Below are 20,920 nucleotides of genomic sequence, written 5' to 3' on the forward strand. Positions count from 1 at the left end.
TATTTTTAGTAGAAACTGGGTTTCACCATGTTGGCCAGGCTGGTCTTGAACTCCTGACCTTGTGATCCGCCCACCTTGGCCTCCCAAAGTGCTGGGATTACAGGCATGAGCCTCCACGCCCGCCCGAGCCTCTCTTTCATTGCAGGTGATAGTAGGTCTTTTGAAACAGAACCGTGGGGCTGTGTGAATTTGGGGTGTGTTTAGGGTATGTGAGGCCTTTGCATGGCCTTTGGGTTGCAGAATTATCAAAATACACCATATTATGTTTTCCTTAGTCACACACTCTTTCAAAAACTCTGTCTCTAGTTCCCTTAAGTGGGATGTCTGCAAAGTGGGCATTTACAACATGCAAATGTTGGTTCAGCAGCTCCTTGGCAGCAGGGAGGAGTTGCTCAGTTGTGTTTCACCTCAGTGGAGACCTGACCCAGGCCTAGGGTTGTCACAGAGAGTTCAGGTCCTACCTCAGAGCCCAGCTCAGGCACACAGATGAAAGCAAACCCGTTTCTATTACCATTATGCATAATGAGTGCTGGGGAAGAATAGAAAGCCAGGCTGTGGCAGGAAGGAAGGTGGACAGAATGGAGAAATCAAGATCATGGCCTGGAGGTGTCACACAGCAGGGTGAGACCTGCGAGTCCCCTGCAGCTGCGTGTGCTGCCTCTGCCTCAGGTTCTCCGAGGCCCTGGATTCAGTTCTAGGAATTCCCCTGAGTTGTCTCTCTAGAGAGAATTTGAAGACAGTTCCAGCTTCAAAGCTTCCAAGGAAGGAACAAACTTATAAATATTTGTGAACATATGTCCTTGAACCACTAACAGATACTCTTTTTTTTTTTTCTGAGACAGGGTCTCGCTCTCTCGCTCTGGATTCTGGCTGCAGCATGATCTCAGCTCACTGCAACCTCCACCTCCTAGGTTCAAGTGATTTTCCTGCCTCAGCCTCCCAAGTAACTACGACCACAGGTGCACGCCACCACACGGCTAATTTTTGTATTTTTAGTAGAGACAGGGTTTCGCCACATTGGCCAGGCCAGTCTCGAACTCCTGACCTCAGGTGATCTGCCCGCCTCAGCCTCGCAAAGTGCTAGGATTACAGGCATGAGCCCACTGTGACCAGTCCACTAATAGAAATTCTTAATCTATCTAGATGAAGCACCATCCTCCTTTCTTCACGATTACCTTTGCACTTTTTTTTCTTAATTGCCAATATTTATCTCTATTATGAATGAAAATTAGTGCCTACTGCCTCATTGGATGTCACCTTTCTGTGTTCCCTTATTCTCTTTCTGACTTCGCAGAAGTCAGGGAAAGGCCTATTCAGCTTATTCACACACGTAAAGAGCCAAATAATACAGTCCAAGTTGAGTTAAGATATTCCAAGTCTAAGAGTAAAGGAACCTCTGTGATTTCATAGTCTACTTGTCTCATTTTATTGATTAGGCAAATGAGGCCCAGAGAGGTAAAGTGTCTCACCTAGGGCCACACAGCAAGCTGAGGCAAGAACCCGAGTTGTGACTCCCAGTGTCATCCTCATTCAGAGTCAATACTGTACCTGATTCTCTGTTGTTTGGGTCAATGGTGAGGTTTCATAAAGATTCATGTGAAGGTTGGCTCTAGGTTCAGTGTTTGCTATAGTGAAAATCAAAGAGGAAAAAATATCAAGGTGGTCAGATCTGGATTTCATGACTTTTTATATATACCATACACACACACACACACCTAGTTCATATGTATGTAAGATTATAAGCACATATACACCCATGGCATTCATAATTTACTCACCAAATAACACCTGTAACCACTATAGGCATAGTCTAAACACCATGTTAAACATAGTGTTAAGACTTTATATTCAAATACATATTATTCTTGTTTTGGTTGCTCTTTAAAAGAACAAAAGTAAATTCTTTATGCTATTAAAATTCAGATAAAGCTGAAATTAAAAAGGAAATATTGATGGAAAAAAATCTGCTGATGCTGTTGAGTATAAATTTTGTATGACTGCACTTCACTGAAGTAGGAAAAGGCTTCTGCAAACTTCCAAACAGAGAGATCAGAGGCTTCCTTTTTTCCTTATAATGTGGAGGGGCAAGAGGAAAGGTGGAAACATGAATCAAACAAAGGCAAACGCCAAAGCGGGGCTGGAGGGAGGGGATTAATGGAAACTGTGGAGCCAGCTGGGAAGCAGGCATCACCCGGACACAGCAGGGGCTGTCGTGTGATGCCCATGACTCCCCTCCATGCTGTCGTTATCAATGTTCTCTATAGGTGTGGCAGCTGAGGTGCAAAAAGTATAGTAACCCACTCAAAGTTGTACCACTAGTGAGGTTTTGAGTAAGGATTTCCCTCCAAGACTGCCCGACCCTAAAACTCCATGGTGCAAAAGGATAGGTTTTATTCTGGTTTTCTTTTTTTCCCTTAAGAAAGTAAATTTGGTTGGGTGCAGTGGCTCATGCTTGTAATCCCAGCACTTTGGGAGGCCGAGGTGGGTGGATTGCTTGAGGCCAGGAGTTCAAGACCAGCCTGGCCAACAAGGCAAAACCCCATCTCTACTAAAAATACAAAAATTAGCTGGGCGTGGTGGTGGGCACCTGTAGTTGCAGCTACTCCAGAGGCTGAGGCAGGAGAATCGCTTGAACCTGGGAGGCAGAGTTTGCAGTGAGCCAAGATCATGCAACTGCACTCCAGCCTGGGTGACAGAGCAAGACTCCGTCTGAAAAAAAAAAAAAAAAGTAATTTTAATATTCTAAAGGAATGTTTATTTGAGAAACAGATTTAGCTAAGCACATGGCTCTACTGACAAAGGTTTTAGTCTCTTCTGTGGGACCAATGTCCAACAAAAAGTTATTTCCGTACTTGGTACCCATAAGTAGCTCTTTTAGGAGCCAGTGGCCATATGTCACTCTGTATCTTTGTCTTTTTGACCGTAAGCCTCTACTCATTCTTTGTGGGCTGACCTTCCCTTTTCTGTTGTTTCTCAGCTAGCTGCTTCTGTTTTTGAAAATGACTTTTGCACAGATTTAAAACATTTCTTAGCAGGGGGTGGTGATGCGTGCCTGTAATGCCAGCTACTCAGGAGGCTGAGACACAAGAATCACTTGAACTCGGGAGGTGAAGGTTGCAGTGAGCCAAGATTTACCACTGCACTCCAGCCTAGGTGATAGAGTGAGACTCTGTCTCAAAAAAAAATTTTTTTTAAATTTAAATCAGCCTAGGGGAAACTGAGGCCCTGAAAGCATTTTCATTCAGTTGGCTCAAGGGCACACCTTGAAATAACACAAGACCAGGACCCGGAACCCAGATGTCCTGACTTAGTGTCTTGCACTTTCCCCTCCACATCACACTGCCTCCTGTTAGCCTCAATGAGCTTGCCACATCACAGCTGCTTGGCCATGCTCCACCCTTGGGACAAATCTAGCCCAGTAGAATTGTGTTGTGATGAGGTTCACTACACTGTGGCTTGGAAGGATTCATGGGCCTCTTAGAAATGAAACTTATAAATTCTAATGCATAAGGAAAGTTCTTGCAACACCAGGAGAATGAATCAGTCAGCCAGAGTTCAAGAAATGTAAACACATTTTTAGATAGGAGACTGAAAAATCACTTAGGACTTCTCCATCTTTTGGGTCAAGACCTTGGTAATTTACTGAGGTCCAAGCTGTCAAGGAGGAGACACAACTCAAACTGCATTCCTGGGAGATAGAACAGTGGGGGTGGTAAAACCTCCTTTCAGAACAATGTGACAAGATCTACCCCTGTTATCAAGTCAAAGAAACTGATTAACCCATCAACCAACCCAGGTAATTGGCTGCAAACAAAGGCCTGGTTCTTTTTTGTCGTTCAGAAACTGGTGTGCACATTCCAGTTTTTACAGTCTATACAGGCTATACAGACTATAGGCTGCACAACTCCCAGGCACGCCTGAAACTGGGAGTTCACAGTCTTTCTGTGATGAACATTTCTGCCACTAAAGAGATAAACAGAAAACACATTCCTTCCTTGGCTGCCCACCATCAGGCCTTAGCAGATTTTCAAATGCTAGCATTAATCTAACCACAGGCTTTTAGTGAGGAGATAGCATTCTCACCAGATAATCAGGCAGTTTTAGAGATGACCCTTACTAGATGGGGGCCTTATCCCAAGCCTGTTCTGCCTTCTTCAAATCATGGAATCCTTCACCAAACACTCAAAACTTGAAAAGCAGGAAAGGGCATCTGATTCTAGCATGGAATATGGCTCCTTAACATTTCCTTCTATTTAAATCTGCATTGGCTATGTTTAATTCCCAAGTCATTGTTTGTTGTTTTCAATAAAAATGAAACATAGTTGGCCGGGCGTGGTGGCTCACGCCTGTAATCCCAGCACTTTGGGAGGCCAAGGCGGGCAGATCACTTGATGTCAGGAGTTTGAGACTAGCCTGGCCAACATGGTGAAACCCTGTCTCTACTAAAAATACAAACATTAGTCAGGTGTGGTGGCGGGCGCCTGTAATCCCAGCTACTTGGGAGGCTGAGGCAGGATAATCGCTTGAACCCAGGAGGCAGAGGCTGCAGTGAGCAAAGATCGTGCCATTGCACTCCAGCCTGGGCAACAAGAGCGAAAGTCTGTCTCAAAAAGAAGAAAAAGAAAGAAAGAAATATAGTCATATTTATTCCCATTGTTTCAGGAGGCATATTTGCCTTGGTATGGGACCCTCTTGTGGGCCCCATCTGGTGTCAAAATAGAGATCAACTCCAAAGAGTCACCTTATTAGGCCAGGTGGGCCACCTGGCTCCTTCCTAGATATATGTCAGGGTTTGGGAAAGAATATCACGCCCGTAGGGTCCAAACTTTCCAAATATCCAGTGGTTACAAGGGCAGTAGCTGTTGGAGGTGCTGGCAGGAGCTTCTTTAAATCTGTTTAAGGCGTTTGTCTATGTATATCATTTCTGAGGCAAGAGCACCCTTTGATGGCTAACATGCTGTCCTGGAACATACCCCATAACTTGCAATGTTTCATTACCATGGAAGGGATATATCCATTGCCAAACAGGTCTCAGAAAGCACCTTTGCCTTCTCATAGCTTTGCACAGGGACTTGCTGGCCCCAGCAGGAATCAATGGGAGAAGGCCTGAAAGTCAGCCTCAGTCCCTTCATGGGGACTGTGTTTTTTTGATCATAAATGGAAAATGCAAATGCAAATTCCAGATTATTAAAAAAAATTCTCCCTAGTATAAACTTAACCATAAAAGGAAGGATAATTTTGGTCCTGCTGACCTTTCCTTAAGAATATCTAAAAATACTTTATTTTATATGATGTGACTCAAGACACCTATGACCTATCCAGTGTTTGTAGTGTTATAATAAATTTTGAGTCTGCTTGTTTAATGCAGGAGACCAAGACCCAAGATGGCCTTTTGGTATTGTCATTATCAAATTCTTGGGATGAGATTTAAGACCCTGTTTATGCTACACATTTTCACTTTAAATCTTCCTGAATGAGGAGGAGGGCGAGATGGGCGTAGGGAATAGTTGCTGGAGGCCTGAATAAGTCTCCAGGCGAAAGACATCCCCCTGGGAGCTCTAACCAGGGAGTCAAGTAGACAGAGCTAGAAAATATGAGTCAGTCTGAATTTAAATACGGAAGTACCCAGTAAATGCAAGGGCAATATTTTTCTTCCAATTTGGGATAACAGTCCTTTACTTATATCTTTTTAGATTAAGGCTAGATAAGTCTCAAGGGTCTGGCTTTAGCTTTGGGAACACCAATCTCTCTCAAAAGTTCATAAATTATTTTTTATGGAAAGGTCTAAAGGCACATGGCAGTTTACCAAGCCCAGAATGAAAGCCTAGCTAGAGGACTGAATTTAAATTCGAGATGCATAACAACACAATGTCAACCACATGAGAAACTCTAATCAAGAGACATCACAGGATTCATAAGGATATCTATGGTGGAAGACTGTGTGGAGGAAAGGAATTCAAAAAAAAGGCTGAAGGTGGAATTGCACACAAAACAGCCAGCAAGCAAATGTCATTCACGTAGTGGTCCCTGTTCTCCAGAAAAAAAAAAAAAAAAAAAGTGCAGTGGCACAACCTTGGCTCACTGCAACCTCTGCCTCCCAGGTTCAAGCAATTCTCCCTGCTTCAGCCTCCCGAGTAGCTGGGATTATGGGCATGTGCCACCACGCCTGGCTAATTTTTGTATTTTCAGTAGAGATGGGGTTTTGCCATGTTGGCCAGGCTGGTCTTAAAGTCCTGACCTCAGGTGATCTGCCAGCCTTGGTCTCCCAAAGTGCTGGGATTATAGGTGTGAGCCACTGCACCTGGCCAGAAAATATTATCTGTGGTCACTTGCTCTCAAACAAATACAGATATCTGGGGTCCCAGTCTCTAGTCTTATCTCCTCCAGTCCATTCTCTACATAGCTGGGAGTCATTTCTATAAAATAAAAATCTGGTGATGCCAATTCCTATGTAAGCAGAGTCCCACCGCCATTGGTGTAAATTCCTCAGCTGCTTTCAATTAAAAATTTTTTTGAGATGGAGTCTCGCTCTGGTTGCCCAGGCTGGAGTGCAATGGCATGATCTCGGCTCACTGCAAGTTCCGCCTCCTGGGTTCAAGCGATTCTCCTGCCTCAGCCTCCCAAGTAGCTGAGATTACAGGCATGCACCACCATGCCTGGCTAATTTTGTATTTTTAGTAGAGATGGGGTTTCTCCATGTTGGTCTGGCTGGTCTCAAACTCCTGACCGCAGGTGATCTGCCCGCCTCAGCCTCCCAAAGTGCCGGGATTACAGGTGTGAGCCACCACGCCCAGCCTCTTAGCTGCTTTCTATGGCCCTTCATGATCTGGCTTCTGCCTCCTTCTCAAGGTGTATTTTTCGTCACTCCCTCCCCTGCGTGTACCCTGGGGTACAGTCATTACAAGTTGCCTCAGTTTCTCCATGCTGCCATGCTCTCTCACATTTATATTGTCCTTTCTCCTAGAGCATCCTTTCTTTACCACTCAGATAGTTCCCACATACATCCTTAGAAACTCTGCTTAAGTGTTCTCTCCTTCCAAAAGCCTTCTCAACCTCCAGGCTGAGTCAGTCTGAACTCATTCATAGCTCTCAACACATTCCACTCCTGTGGACTACTTTAAGGCATGGACATGGTCTCTCAACTGTATTTTTGTGCCTACCATAGTATTTGTCACTAGTAGATGGACAATTAGTGTTTGTTGAATGAATGAATGAGCAATATCTTTCTGCTTTGTAAAACATACAGACTGGGCCCAGTGGCTCACGCCTGTAATCCCAGCACTTTGGGAGGCCGAGGCAGGAACATCACTTGGGCTCAGGAGTTTGAGACCAGCCTAGCCAACATGGTGAAACCTCGTCTCTGTTAAAAATACAAAAAATTAGCCAGGTGTGGTGGTGTGCGCCTGTAATCCCAACTACTTGGGAGGTTGAGGCAGGAGAATGGCTTGAACCGGGGAGAGGTTGCAGTGAGCCGAGATTGCGCCATTGCACTTCAGCCTGGACAACGAGAGCCAGACTCCGTCTCAAAATAAACAAACAAAAAAACATACTCACAGATTCTTTCTGTTGAACACAGTCTGATTCTGGTGTTTACATTAACTTTCAAAGGAGGGATTATGGGGAAACCAAGACAGTAGCAAAATCCTTAGGCCACAGAGAGATGTATGAAAGGAGCAACAGAGAAACTAGGTGGGAAACATCCTTCAGGAAAGCCACAAAAAAACTTCTTTCTTTGTTTTTTTATATTTTATTTTATTTTATTTTATTTTGAGATGGAGTCTCACTGTTGCCCAGGCTGGAGTGCAGTGGTGCGATCTCGGCTCACTGCAACCTCTGCCTCCTGGGTTCAAGTGATTCTCCTGCCTGAGCCTCCAGAGTAGCTGGGACTACAGGCGCCTGCCACCATGCCTGGCTAATTTTTGTATTTTTGGTAGAGACGGGATTTCACCATGTTGGCCAACCTGGTCTCGAACTCCTGACCTTAAGTGATCCACTTGCCTCAGCCTCCCAAAGTGCTGGGATTACAGGCGTGAGCCACTGCGACCGGCCTTATGCTTCTTTATAGTTGTGATGAGAAGACAACACAAATGTCTGAAGGGTGATTAAACAGAAAATACTATTTATGAATTATTAGTTAATGAAAGTTATAATTTTTTGATCACTTTGACAGAAGAAAATTTAATCTTGTAAACTTTAATATAGGTTGAGAAATATAACTCACACACAAAATCCTAAGATCTATACCTGCTTTAAAATGCATCGTGCTAAGTATTACTTCACTACTTGGGCAAGGTCCTGATCCCTCGTGCATATCATGCATTAAGTGAACAGCAGATCCTGGCTACTTGGGAAGGACACATCCTGAGAATTTTAAGCATCCTTAGATTTGTGAATACCCCTAGTGTGTATCTATTGGTAATAAAACTAAAGAAGAATTGAAAAAAGAGAGGGAGTTCTTCAGACTCTTAATGAGACTATAAATAAAGGCTTAGTGTGATTTATTAAACTATTTTTTTGGCAGAGAACCATCACATTGTTAGACCATTTCACTTTCTTTCACTTCCATCACGAGTCCCAGCAGTCAGCTTTTTTTTAGGGCCATTAAAAATGCATGTGTGTGTATATATGTATATATAAAGAAATCAATGTTCTTCTGTTGAAAAGTAACTGCACAAGAGCTATTGCAGATGTTATAATGAATTATAGACCACAATATAAGATGTGTGAGTGCTGCGAGGCTGGCTAGGCTCACTCACTAGCTTAGTAATAGTCTTCTGTCTCCCAGCCTTGCAATATCAATGATTTGACTTCATGCCTCTATAAAATGACAAATTGTGTGTGTCCCTGATATTTTATTTATTTTTAATTTTAATTTTTTTAGAGACAGGGTCTTGCTATGTTGACCGGGGTGGTCTTAAATCCTAGCCTCAAGTAATCCTCCCACCTTGGCCTCCCAAAGTGTTGAGATTACAGTCATGAACCACCACACCATGCCAGTTCCCTGATTTTTGAGGTCATTTCAAATAGCTGAAATCAACCTTCATGTCCACAAATACCCAAAGAAGTCTACCATCTACACAATCCTTTTAGCATCCTATCACTTTTACCTGAAAATATTAATTAAAATGAAATGGTCACAAAGAAAACAAAAAATTGTGAAAACTCTAGGCTCATGCCTATAATCCCAGCACTTTAGGAGGCTTAGGCAGGTGGATCACCTGAGGTCAGGAGTTCGAGACCAGCCTGGCCAACATGGTGAAACCCTATCTCTACTAAAATTACAAAAATTAGCTGGTTATGGTGGCATGCACCTGTAATCCCACCTACTAGAGAGGCTGAGGCATGAGAATCACTTGAACCTGGTAGATGGAGGTTGCAGTGAGCCAAGATTGTGCCACTGCACTCCAGCCTGGGCAATAGAGTGAGACTCTGTCTCAAAAAAAAGAAAAAAAAACTTATGAAAGCTCTATAGGTGTTCCAATGAATAGATGTTTTAAATTGGTCTTTGAACTCAGTTCCAGGGGGATATCAGGTATTTTATTTATTTATTTATTTGTTTTTTGAGATGGAGTTCTGCTCTTGTTGCCCAGGCTGGAGTGCAATGGTGTGATCTCGGTTCACTGCAACCTCTGCCACCGCAACCCTGCCTCTGGCAGGAGAATCAATTCTCCTGCCTCAGCCTCCTGAATAGCTGGGATTACAGACAGGTGTGAGCCACTGCGCCTGGCCCAGATATTTTCACAGTAATATTATATCTATTCCCTTAGCAACAAATGGGGAATATTAAGCACAAAGTGATGTAAAAATGTTTTTGTTAAGGTCAGTGGGCAAATCAAGGGAACAAATAAGGTTCTAAGTTGTGAAAGAGGCACCCTATGCCTATATGTGGAATGCATTTTCCTGCAGAGACTCTTTTGCATAGTGATTAAGTTTCCAAGTCAACCTGAAAAAAAAAAAAAAAAAAAGCCTGTTTCACCCATATTGTAGCTAAACCTTTCAATCATTAAATGCTTATGCTGCACTGACAGTAGGTGTGTGTTAGCAGCATATTACCAGGTAATAGCGTTGCTGGTGGGCCCCTGCCCTTAAAAAGATTGCAGTCTAGTGACTGAGTGTGGTGCCTCATGCCTGTAATCCCAACACTTTGAGATGCTGAGGTGGGAAGATGGCTTGAGCCCAGAAGTTGGAGACCAGTCTGGGCAACATAGTGAGACCCCATCTCTACCAAACAAACAAACAAACAAAAAAGACAGGCATGATGGCAAGCACCTATAGTCCCAGCTACTCAGGAGGCTGAGATGGGAGGATCGCATGAGTCCAGGAAGTCAAGGCTGCAGTGAGCTGAGATCCAGCCACTGCACTCCAGTCTGTGCAACAGAGGGAGACCCTGTCAAAAGAAAAGAAGAGAAGAGAAGACAAGAGAAGAGAAGACAAGAGAAGAGAAGAGCAGAGAAGAGAAGAGAAGAGAGCTTGCAGTCCCATGGAGAGAAAAGTCTAGTCAGTGGCCAATGCGGTGAGGGAGCCGCTGTGACTGTAACTGGGTAAGCATGGTTCATTGTGCACATGTGGAGGGTGGGTGTCACCCCATCGGCAGGGATAGGGGGAGGGCGAGGGGAAAGCAGAACACTCTTCATGGGGAGGTCAGTTTGAGAACTAAATCGGGAAGTGAAGGATTAGCAGGAGTTAACTAGGACAAGGGGTAAAAGTCGGGGATAACAGAAAGTAGAATGGTGGTTGCCAGGGGCTAGGGGAGGGAGAAGGGGGAGTTGTTTAATGAGTATAAAGTTTCAGTTTTGCAAGATGAAAAGAGTTCTGGAGACTGGTTGCACAATAATGTGAATGTACTTAACACCACTGGACTGTACAGTAAAAATGGTTCCGATGACAAATTTTATGTTATGTGTATTTTTCCGCAATTAAAAAATGTTGGATAGGAGGCAATGAGGAACTGTGCTCCAGGCAGAGGGAACAGTATGTTCTAAAGCTTGGAAATAGGAAGGAGATTTGCATTAGTCCAAGGTCTTTTAGTTACTAGGAATAGAGGCAAGAAGGATCAAAACGTTCTCTCCTTTTCCTGGATCTAGAGCTTGCTGCGAGGCCCCCTGTAAAAGGCTAAGTTAGTCTTTGGTGTGCTGTCATGGCCCCTTCTGTACTTTTCTCCTTCTAGTGTCCCCTTCTCCACGCAGCTGATGTTCTGCTGTTCATCCGAGCCTCCTGGGGCACTCCATGGGCCAGGCATGTTTCAACCCTTAAAGCTCTATGTACTTCCAAATTACTCACCTTTGTTTCCACCCCATCAGAATTTTTAGTCCCTCAGAGCAGCTGTTCCTAGCTAGGCTGCAAGAGAGCAACTATCTGATTAAATATAATTTTACCAAAGTGTGACAGACTATTCACCTCTCTGAAGTTTCAGAATCTTAAGACGATACTTCTTAAACCAAGGTAAGTATTTTATCGGTGAGATTTTAATGGTAGAATGAAGAGAAATGGTAACATTTTAGGTGCTATGAGAAAGAATATTTTGGTTTGCAGAGCTAGCCTGTAATCAGGCTTATCTTGCTTGAAAATTTGTTTCAGGACTTTGATTCTCCCAAACTGTTACTTTTTTTTTTCTAGCTTCTCCTCTTCTCCCTTTGATATCTCTGAAAGTTGCAAATCCTTTTTAGTGTTACCCACAAAAGGGTGTCTGATGCTGAGTAGGGGGAATTGGAGGGGGAAACGGAGGTTAGACAGAAGCCATTTGTTTGCATGGGTCATTACTAAGTCAAGGACTTCCTAAACTCTCATATATTGTCAGATGGAATTGCCCCTCTTTAGAGTGATGCCACTATGAACCATGCTTAGTCATACATATACAGGTTCCTTGGTTTCAAATCCTAACTTCACTACTTTGTGTGACCTTGGGCAACTCACTTAACCTCTCTGAGCCACATTGTCCTAGATGAAAAATGAAGATAATAATAGGATTTATCTCCTATCATTGCTGTGGGGATGAAATGAAATAATGAATGCAAAGCACTCAGCATGATGTTTGGCATATCCGGGATATATAACAACAGTAGCTGTCACCACCACCACCACCAACATCATCATCATTTTTACTGAGGGCTCCTATTTAAGAGCTGTTCTGGCTCAGTTTTAACCAATGCATGAGACTGAGCAAAAACGGCACGGAAACTCTTCCTACTTTTGTCAGGATGTCTGCCCAAGGAAGATGGCGGGGGGAATGCAGAGGGCCAGACTCCCAGGTATTTCTCTGTTTACAGATTTTGAGATTGGCAAGGATATGATTGTGCATTTTCTCTTAGTTTTGCAATCTCCTCTGGCACAAACAATCTTTCCACCCTGATTTGCCTACAGCCCTTAATCTGTGGCACTGCCTCCTGCCTGTTCCTTCAGCAGCTTCTTCATGCAGGATTCATTGCTGCCCAGCCCCAAAAGAAGCAGCCAGGAGGCCGGGAGTGGTGACTCACGCCTGTAATCCCAGTACTTTGGGAGGCTGAGGCGGGCGGATCACGAGGTCAGGAGTTTGAGACCAGCCTGGCCAACATGATAAAGCCCCGTCTCTACTAAAAATACAAAAATTGGGCAGGTGTGGTGGCAGGCGGCTGTAATCCCAGCTACTCGGGAGGCTGAGGCAGGAGAATTGCTTGAACCTGGGAGGCAGAGGTTGCAGTGAGCCGAGACCGACAAGAGCGAAACTGCATCTCCGAAAAAAAAAAAAAAAAAAAAGCAGCCAGGAAGACCACACACATTTCTCTGTTAATCAAAGACTATTTTTAGGAGAGAAAGTCTCGAGGTCATCATCCTTTCCTTGGTCTGAAGCAGCAGCAGCCATATCTGTGGGTGGAGGATGAGCTACAAAGTCAACCTATACTCCCAGTGTTTGCAGATCTCTCCACGGGGGAAATGAAATAGAAAAGGAATCTGAGGAGAGGCAGACCTGGCCTCATTCCTCTATTGAAAATACAAGCCTGAGTCTTTCCCAGATTGGCTCCTAGCTTGTGGTGTGTGCAGGGTGAGGGATGCACAACTCCAGGGGAAAATGTCTACCTCATTACTTAGGGAATTGTGCAGTGGATTACCTTCAGGACCCACAGGACATCCCTGCAAATTATCCTTCCCCAGGCCAGCTAAGCATAAGCACTTGGTTCCATCTGATGTCGCTTCCTCACTAATATTTACACTCAGACCACGGGGCTGCCCATGCGTAACTCATGAGAACAATACATCTCTCAGGCTTTCCAAGAAGTAATCCTCTCTGCTACTTATTGGTATATTTGGGGAGAAATTGTGGGTTTCTGAGGTCTATGATCATGAGTCAAATTACATAGAGAAGTAGAGGTAACTTTTTAGGGGAAAAGCTTACCTTTTAGGAAATGCTGACTACTAGGCCCTTCCTCTTCATGGCTGATATTTGAATTGACAGATTCATAGGCTGAAAAACAATAAGATATTTTATCTGAGAGAGGGAAAAAGTCTTGTAAAAATTTATTCCCTTATTCGAAGACAGGAGAAAACATGAAGTGGTTGCCTCGATGTTTAAGCTTTGCAAAGAATTGGATTTTTTGTTTTTTCTTTTTGTTTGTTTTTACTTTTTGAGATGGAGTCTCTTTCTGCTGCCCAAGCTGTAGTGCAGTGGCACGATCTGGGCTCACTGCAACCTCTGCCTACCGGGTTCAAGCAATTCTCCCGCCTCAGCCACCTGACTAGCTGGGATTACCGGCATGTGCCACCACATCTGGCTAATTTTGTGGATTTTTAGTAGAGGTGGGGTTTCGTCATGTTGGCCAAGGTGGTCTAGACTGCTGACCTCAAGTGATCTGCCCACCTCAGCCTCCCAAAGTGTTGGGATTATAGGCGTGAGCCACCACACTGGCCTTGAATTGGATGTTTTTGAAAATCCACAGATGATATTCTGGAGAGAAGGTTGATCTAGGATTAAAAAAGCATTGAGGAAAATAAGGTTTTTATCCAAGATGTTTAAAGGTAAAATTCTGTAGGGTCCATGATGATAAAATTCTGTAAGGAGAACTTTTGACAAAACAAGATCATGAAACAGTTAACATTTGACACATGCTGCAAGTTGCCCAGATTTGAACAGCAGCTGTGTCTCAGTGTGTGCAGCCATGGGGGATGACAGACAAGCACAAAAAGCCCCCCTCTCCGGTTGTAGCACAAACAGAGTGTTGGACCAGGGGAGCCAGGAGGGATTCTAGTCCGTCTGATTCTAGCCAGAAGACAGACAGGCTTTTTCACAGCCCCTGATGCCTTTTTTTTTTTTTTTTTTTTTGCGATCTGCTAGTCACCTGGGGTGAGAATTATTCTCTTAGCTGTCCTTGTCAGTCAAAATGAAAATTAGTTAAAACAATGCTGTCTTAATGACTGATGAGAATTCGAATGACAGACTTGTGAAAGTTAAGGGAGAGGTAATAGCAAAGAGGTCAATTGCGTGGGTCCTATATGAAGGGTTTTTTTTTTTTTTTTTTTTTTTTGAGACGGAGTTTCGCTCTGTCAGCAGGCTGATGTCAATGGCACAATCTCGGCTGGCTGCAACCTCCATCTCCCAGGTTCAAGCAATTCTCCTGCATCAGCCTCCCAAGTAGCTGGGACTACAGGCGCCTGCCACCACACCCGGCTAATTGTTTTGTATTTTTAGTAGAAACAGGGTTTCACCATGTTGGCCAGGCTGGTCTTGAACTCCTGACCTCAGCTGATCCACCTGCTTCTGCCTCCCAAAGTTCTGGGATAACAGGCATGAGTCACCATGCCCAGCGGGAAGAAAGGTTTTTAAAGGGAAATTTGGTGTGTTTGTATGAGACGGAAAGAGAAGCAGAGAGAGAGAGAGAAGGGAGAGGGAAATGTGAAATATCAGGGAGACAGTGATAGAGAAGAAAAAAAGGAATCCTAGAAAATTCAAACCGGAAAAGACTTAGAGATCTTCTAGTCTACCTAGCCACCAAACTCATCTCCAAATAATTCTATTTATTTATTTTTTTGCTTCATTGTCTCATTACCGATAACAAATAGACTAGAGAGGATGCCAAGAAAGAATGTTTGGGTCTTATTGATTTGCTAAACTGCGGTGGGGCTTGGCAAAGCCTGCCTCTCGGTGCTCCTGCATCTCAGGGCACACACACTGTCACGTGCACGCGGATGGCTGAGGCTGAGCAGGCGGCCTGGGATTCTGAGCATCAACACTGGAGAGAGGAAAAGCCGTAATTAGTGTTAATTGTTGACCCTACGGTTCAAGAATAGATGCTCTGGAGAATGGGAAATGAGAACAAACATTAATTATTGAGTAGGGACCTTGGAGACAGACACTCTGGATTAAAAGGAGAGAGATAAATTGCATAATGAATGTTAATTTTCCCTCAAAGAATTGAGTGGTCGGCGGTTGAAAGGGAAAAAGAGGCTAAAAATCAGTCATGAAAGAGAAAACTCTGTGTGTGTCAGGTGAGAGGGTGGAGGAGGGTTACACAAACACCGTCTGTCACCGCCACTGCCCTGCCCTTTGCCTCGTAGCTCCCAAGAAGTTTGGTATCAGGGTTTTCCTTAGAACTCATTATTTACCACAGCTGCCTGCTAGGAAGCTCAACCATTTCCCCTACAGCCCAGGAGCCAGAAAACAGCCACACTGCATTGCTGACAAGCTGAGAGGCATATGGCATGGGGATCTATTTTTTTCTGTGTGCTGGTGGGACTGACTTGGCTTGAGGGAGGCTGCCAGAGCTGTGGCCCTGTGGGTGCTGCTGTGGGGACAATGTGGGCTCCAGGCCTTAGTTGTTGTTTTAGCTTAATTATAATACAGGAGACACACATGTCCCCCTTTCCGAAATAACCTTCTTAACTGAAAGTAAAAACAGAATAAAGATAATTTAGGCTGGGCGCGGCGGCTTACACCTGTAATCCCAGCACTTTGGGAGGCCGAGGCAGGTGGATCACTTGAGGTTAGGTTTGAGACCAGCCTGACCAACACAGTGAAACCCCGTCTTTACTAAAAATACAACAAATTTAGCCGGGCGTGGAGGTGCACCTACTTGTGCACCATGTGGTGGTGTCCCAGCTACTTGGGAGGCTGAGGCAGGAGAATCGCTTGAACCCGGGAAGCAGAGGGTGCAGTGAGCCGAGATCACACCACCATGCTCCGGCCTGGGCAACAAGAATGAACCTCAGTCTCAACAAAAAAAAAAAAAGCGAATTTGAGTAGAAGATTGGAGATGAGCACTGTAGCCAATTTTATAAAGAGGATCTACAAACAGGCTTGTCATGGGCGGCCCAGATCTCAGAGTGCTGGTTGAGATGCTCTTGTGCAGTCAGCAGCCCTGGGGAGCATGCCTTTTAGGCATGGCTGCTCACTGCCTTCCACTCAGGCCCTCACCCAGTGCTGTCCGGCTGATTTTGCAGTAGCCTGAGCCCTCTGCCTTTTCTCTTGTCTGTTCCTTCATGCTAGCTCACGCGTTGGATTGCATGACATCCCTCTTCAAACATCTGATTCCTTGTTGCCTAAACAGCAGCATTTCAGCTCTCTCCTGGCACACAAGGCTTTCCCTGGTCTGGCCCTGGTTTGCCTTTCAGGCCCAGCTTCTCCTCACCCCCGCATGAAACCCCCGCACAGTCCACTCACACTGTGCTGCTCCTCATTATCCATGTGTACTCTACGTTCCTCTTTGTCCTTGTTCATACTAGTGTCTCGGCTGGCTGGCCCTCCCCTTCTCTATCTACTTCTTGTTTCTCAAAGGTCAGTGGAAATGGAGCTTCCTCCGTAAAAAGCCCTTCCCACCTTCCTAGGCTGCAATTAGTGGGCCCTTCCTGGAATACCCCTGGATTGTGCTCTTAGGCCTCTGTAATGGCACTTATTTCATTCTGCCTTATGGTACAGTTATTGGCTTGTGAATCTGTTCTCCACGTGGACTGTGAGGTCCTTGAGGGCAGTGACTGCAGTGCCTGGGGTGTAGCCTTGGTATGTGGAGTGAGGACAGACAGGCCTGGAAATGAAGCCCAGCTCTGCCCTTAACCAGGTAAGTGAGCTCCCTGTGTTTCAATCTCTTTACCTATGATATGTGAATGAAAATACTCACTTCCTAGGATCATTGGGATAAGGGAACAAGATGACATGCACAGCAAGGTGCCTGAGAGTGTTTGCTCTCAATATTAACATCCTTCCATGTCCCTTGCATATGGGAGGCGTTCGGTACATTGTATCAAATGAATCAAACACACACGTAATGGGCCTTCTTTGAGGTTCAATGATATTTCGTATTGGAATTTTACTTAATACTTTATAAGATGGAGAGCAAGTGTGATCTGATTTGATTTTCACAAAGCAATGTGAATTATGTTGGCAGATATTATAGTTGCATTCTGTTAAGGCACAAGGTAAGCTGCTGTAAGACAAGAGACCCAAAAAGATAAACATTTATTCCTTTTGCACATACACATCCAGAGGTAGGCAGACAGGCTGATCAGGGTGGCTCTGCTCCATAAAGTTACCTGAACACCCTGGTTCCTAATATCTTAGTACTCATCATCCCATACAGAATTGTTCTCTTCTACATGGTTGAAGCTATTACCACAACCAAGTCCAAGGAGAAGGAGAAGGGGAAGGGCAAACAGTTTCCTTTTAAGGAAATGACCTGGATGTGCATGTGTTACTTCCATTCACTTCCCATTGGTCAAATCTTGGTCACGTGGCCATACCTAGCTGCAAGTGAGTCTGGGAAGCATAATCTCTCTGTAGGCAGCCATGTGTTCAGCTAAAATCCAGGGTGGCTGGATCTATTATTAGAATTTAGCTGAACATACTCTTCCACTATTCCTTTTGTAAATATTATTCAGTCAATATTCATAATATTCAGTCAATATTATGAGAAATATTCTGGGAATACAAGATGTGTTCTCTGGGATATTCAGAGGTAGATGAGGCGGATCTACTCACAGGAATTTTCAATCTAGGAGGGGAAATAAGAAAAATAGTAAAAAGGATAAAAGATGTGAGGGAGTGCTTGGTAAGAGGCCCAGGTGGTAAGAATGAGTGGAACGTAAGGAAATAGCAATAGTTGTGGCTGAGGTGGTCAGGTAAGGCATCACAGTACAGAGGGAACTTCGACTGGTCCTTGAAGCTTGAATACCTGGATAAGAGGGACTAGAGTCTGTGTGATGCAATGGGAAAAGCTCTGGCCTCACTGGATGAAGGAAGATCTGGGCTTGAGCCTTGGATTTGCCATAAAAAAGCTGTGTGGCTTTGAGCAAACCATACCTCTTTGGGCATCAGTTTCCTTATCCATAAAATCAGAGGTTTTCTTTTCTCTTTTTGAGACAAGGTCTCACTCTATTGCCTAGGCTGGTGTGCAGTGGTGCAGCCATGGCTTACTGCAGCCTTGACCTCCCAGGCTCAAGCAATCCTCCCACCTCAGCCCCTGGAGTAGCTGGGACCACAGGTGTGCACACCAGGCCCAGCTAATTTTTAAAACTTTTTGCAGAGATGGTATCTCACTATGTTGCTCAGTGTATTAGTCCGTTTTCATGCTGTTGACAAAGATATACCCCAAACTAGGCAATTTACGAAAGAAAGAGGTTTAAATGGACTCACAGTTTCATGTGGCTGGGGAGACCTCACAATCATGGCAGAAGGCAAGGAGGAGCAAGTCACATCTTACATGGATGGCGGCAGGCAAAGAGAGCTTGTGCAGGGAAACTCCCCATTTTAAACCATCAGATCTCGTGAGACTCAGTCACTATCAGGAGAACAGCACAGGAAAGACCCGCTCCCATAATTCAATCACCTCCCACTGGGTTCCTCCCATGACACATGGGAATTGTGGGAGTTACAGTTCAAGATGAAATGTGGATGGGGACACAGCTAAACGATATCACTCAGATTAATCTTGAACTCCTGAGCTCACATGATCCACCTACGTCAGCCCCCCAAAGTGCTGGGATTATAGGCATGAGCCACCGTGCCTGGCCCAGCAGGTTTTCTAATTGTCACATAGCTCTAGTGGCCCTGCATAGCCCCCCACCCCCAATCCTAGAACCATCTTAGGAGGGGAAGAGTTAGTTGGGCTGCAGAGAAGTTGGGAGGGACATAATTAGACCATCTCCATTTCAACCAGGTAGTTCTGCTTTTATCTGTTTTATTTACTAGTATCCTCAGAAAGTCTGATTAAATGATTCCTTTGCTTAAATACTGATGAAGGTGATGCCTAAGTTCCCTCCTGACTCTAGGGTTCCCTGAAACAGAACAAATGCAAGGGAGGTAGAATTCATAGCTTCACAGCTTCTGTAAAAAGTGACATAAGTACCATCATCTTAAAAGAAAAGAAATTGTATATTCTTCAGTACTTTATATGGATTTTTTCTTCAAAAAATGAATAGCTAGTGGATTCAAAGCAAGCTATTGTTCTTTTTTTTTCCTTTTTTTTTTTTTTTTTTCCTGAGACGGAGTCTCACTCTGTTGCCCAGGCTGGAGTGCAATGGTACCATCTCAGCTCACTGCAATTTCTGCCTTTCAGGTTCAATTCTCCTGCCTCAGCCTCCTGAGTAGCTGGGATTACAGGCACCTGCCATCATGCCCAGCTAATTTTTGTATTTTTAGTAGAGTCAGGGTTTCACCATGTTGACTAGGCTGGTCTCAAAACTCCTGACCTCAGGTGATCCATCCTCCTCAGCCTCCCAAAGTGGATTACAGGCATGAGCCACTGTGCCTGGCTGCAAGCTATTATTCTTGATATATTTCTTCTTCAGAAGCCATAAAGTGGTGATGATGCCACCTTTTCAGCTACCTATGAGGTAGGGAAGTCTTTGTGTTTCTAGGAATCACAAGAGGTTTTTGTCAAAGGAAATGAAGGAGAGTCCCTACTGTGTTTTAGCAGCTCTCTACTGGTGGCTATCAGGACACCTTCCAGAGTGGGCTGTGAGGCCTTGCTGGTCTCACTACAGTGAGGGAAAGAACCCTGCTTCCTTCTGAAGGCTGGAACAAGCACAGCTATCACAGCCTGCCCTTCTACACCCACTCAACACTGTGGTACATGTGATAGACCTAACTTAGCCCCATGCCAAGCCTGATGGGAATCTCCTATAATTTTTGTAAGGATGGCCGGGCGCGGTGGCTCAAGCCTGTAATCCCAGCACTTTGGGAGGCCGAGACGGGCGGATCATGAGGTCAGGAGATCGAGACTATCCTGGCTAATACGGTGAAACCCCGTCTCTACTAAAAAATACAAAAAACTAGCCGGGCGACAAGGCGGGCGCCTGTAGTCCCAGCTACTTGGAGGCTGAGACAGGAGAATGGCGTGAACCCGGGAGGCGGAACTTGCAGTGAGCTGAGAGCCGGCCACTGCACTCCAGCCTGGGCAGCAGAGCAAGACTCCGTCTCAAAAAAAAAAAAAAAAAAAAAAAATTTTTGTAAGGAGAGCTTTTTAGTCAGGGTTCAGCCCAGAACAGAAACTGCCCAGATATTTTAAAGAAGAAACAGAGTTACTATAGAATAACTGCCTCTTATGCTCAGTCTTCATGAGTTTAGTGTCCAGAGTTTTGATGCTTCTGCCTCACTTCTGCCCTCCAAATCTCATGCAAGCACATCTAATTGGCAGAACACAATTTGCATCCAGCCCCCTAGCTCCAGAGGTTATCTGGGAAATGTAGTTTTTAGCCTTCTAGCCTCTGTAATACAGGAAGGCCCACTGGAAGGAAACGCTGGGTGCCCAGAGACCATATCCAGCCACATTTTCCCTTATTCAAACATTTGACCTGAGATCACTAGTACTGGTAACATCTGCCAACATTATTTCTCATGAGGGTTGTGAAAAACACTGAAAAGGCATAAGGGACAATGTACACTGTAACCACATGGGGGTCCTATCTTCCTGTATTTCTTCCTATCCAGAGATGGATGGATTGTGGACCCTATGATTCAGAA

At 44.6% G+C, this 20,920-nt stretch overlaps 1 protein-coding gene across 2 annotated transcripts in view; it reads right to left on the reverse strand.

Moving 5' to 3' along the window:
* KIAA2012 (KIAA2012 ortholog) overlaps nt 1–20,920 on the reverse strand; it is a 139,262-nt gene that overhangs the window by 64,939 nt on the left and 53,403 nt on the right. For both annotated transcript variants that reach the window (XM_033230683.1, XM_033230682.1), the window contains exons 12-13: nt 13,370–13,438; nt 1,549–1,625 (exon numbers count right to left, since the gene is read on the reverse strand). In XM_033230683.1, coding sequence (XP_033086574.1) covers nt 1,549–1,625; nt 13,370–13,438 — 146 coding nt within the window. The remainder of the gene's footprint in view (nt 1–1,548; nt 1,626–13,369; nt 13,439–20,920) is intronic.

The sequence above is a fragment of the Trachypithecus francoisi genome, unplaced genomic scaffold (assembly GCF_009764315.1).
Source record: "Trachypithecus francoisi isolate TF-2019V2 unplaced genomic scaffold, Tfra_2.0 Lachesis_group13, whole genome shotgun sequence".
Taxonomy (NCBI): domain Eukaryota; kingdom Metazoa; phylum Chordata; class Mammalia; order Primates; family Cercopithecidae; genus Trachypithecus; species Trachypithecus francoisi.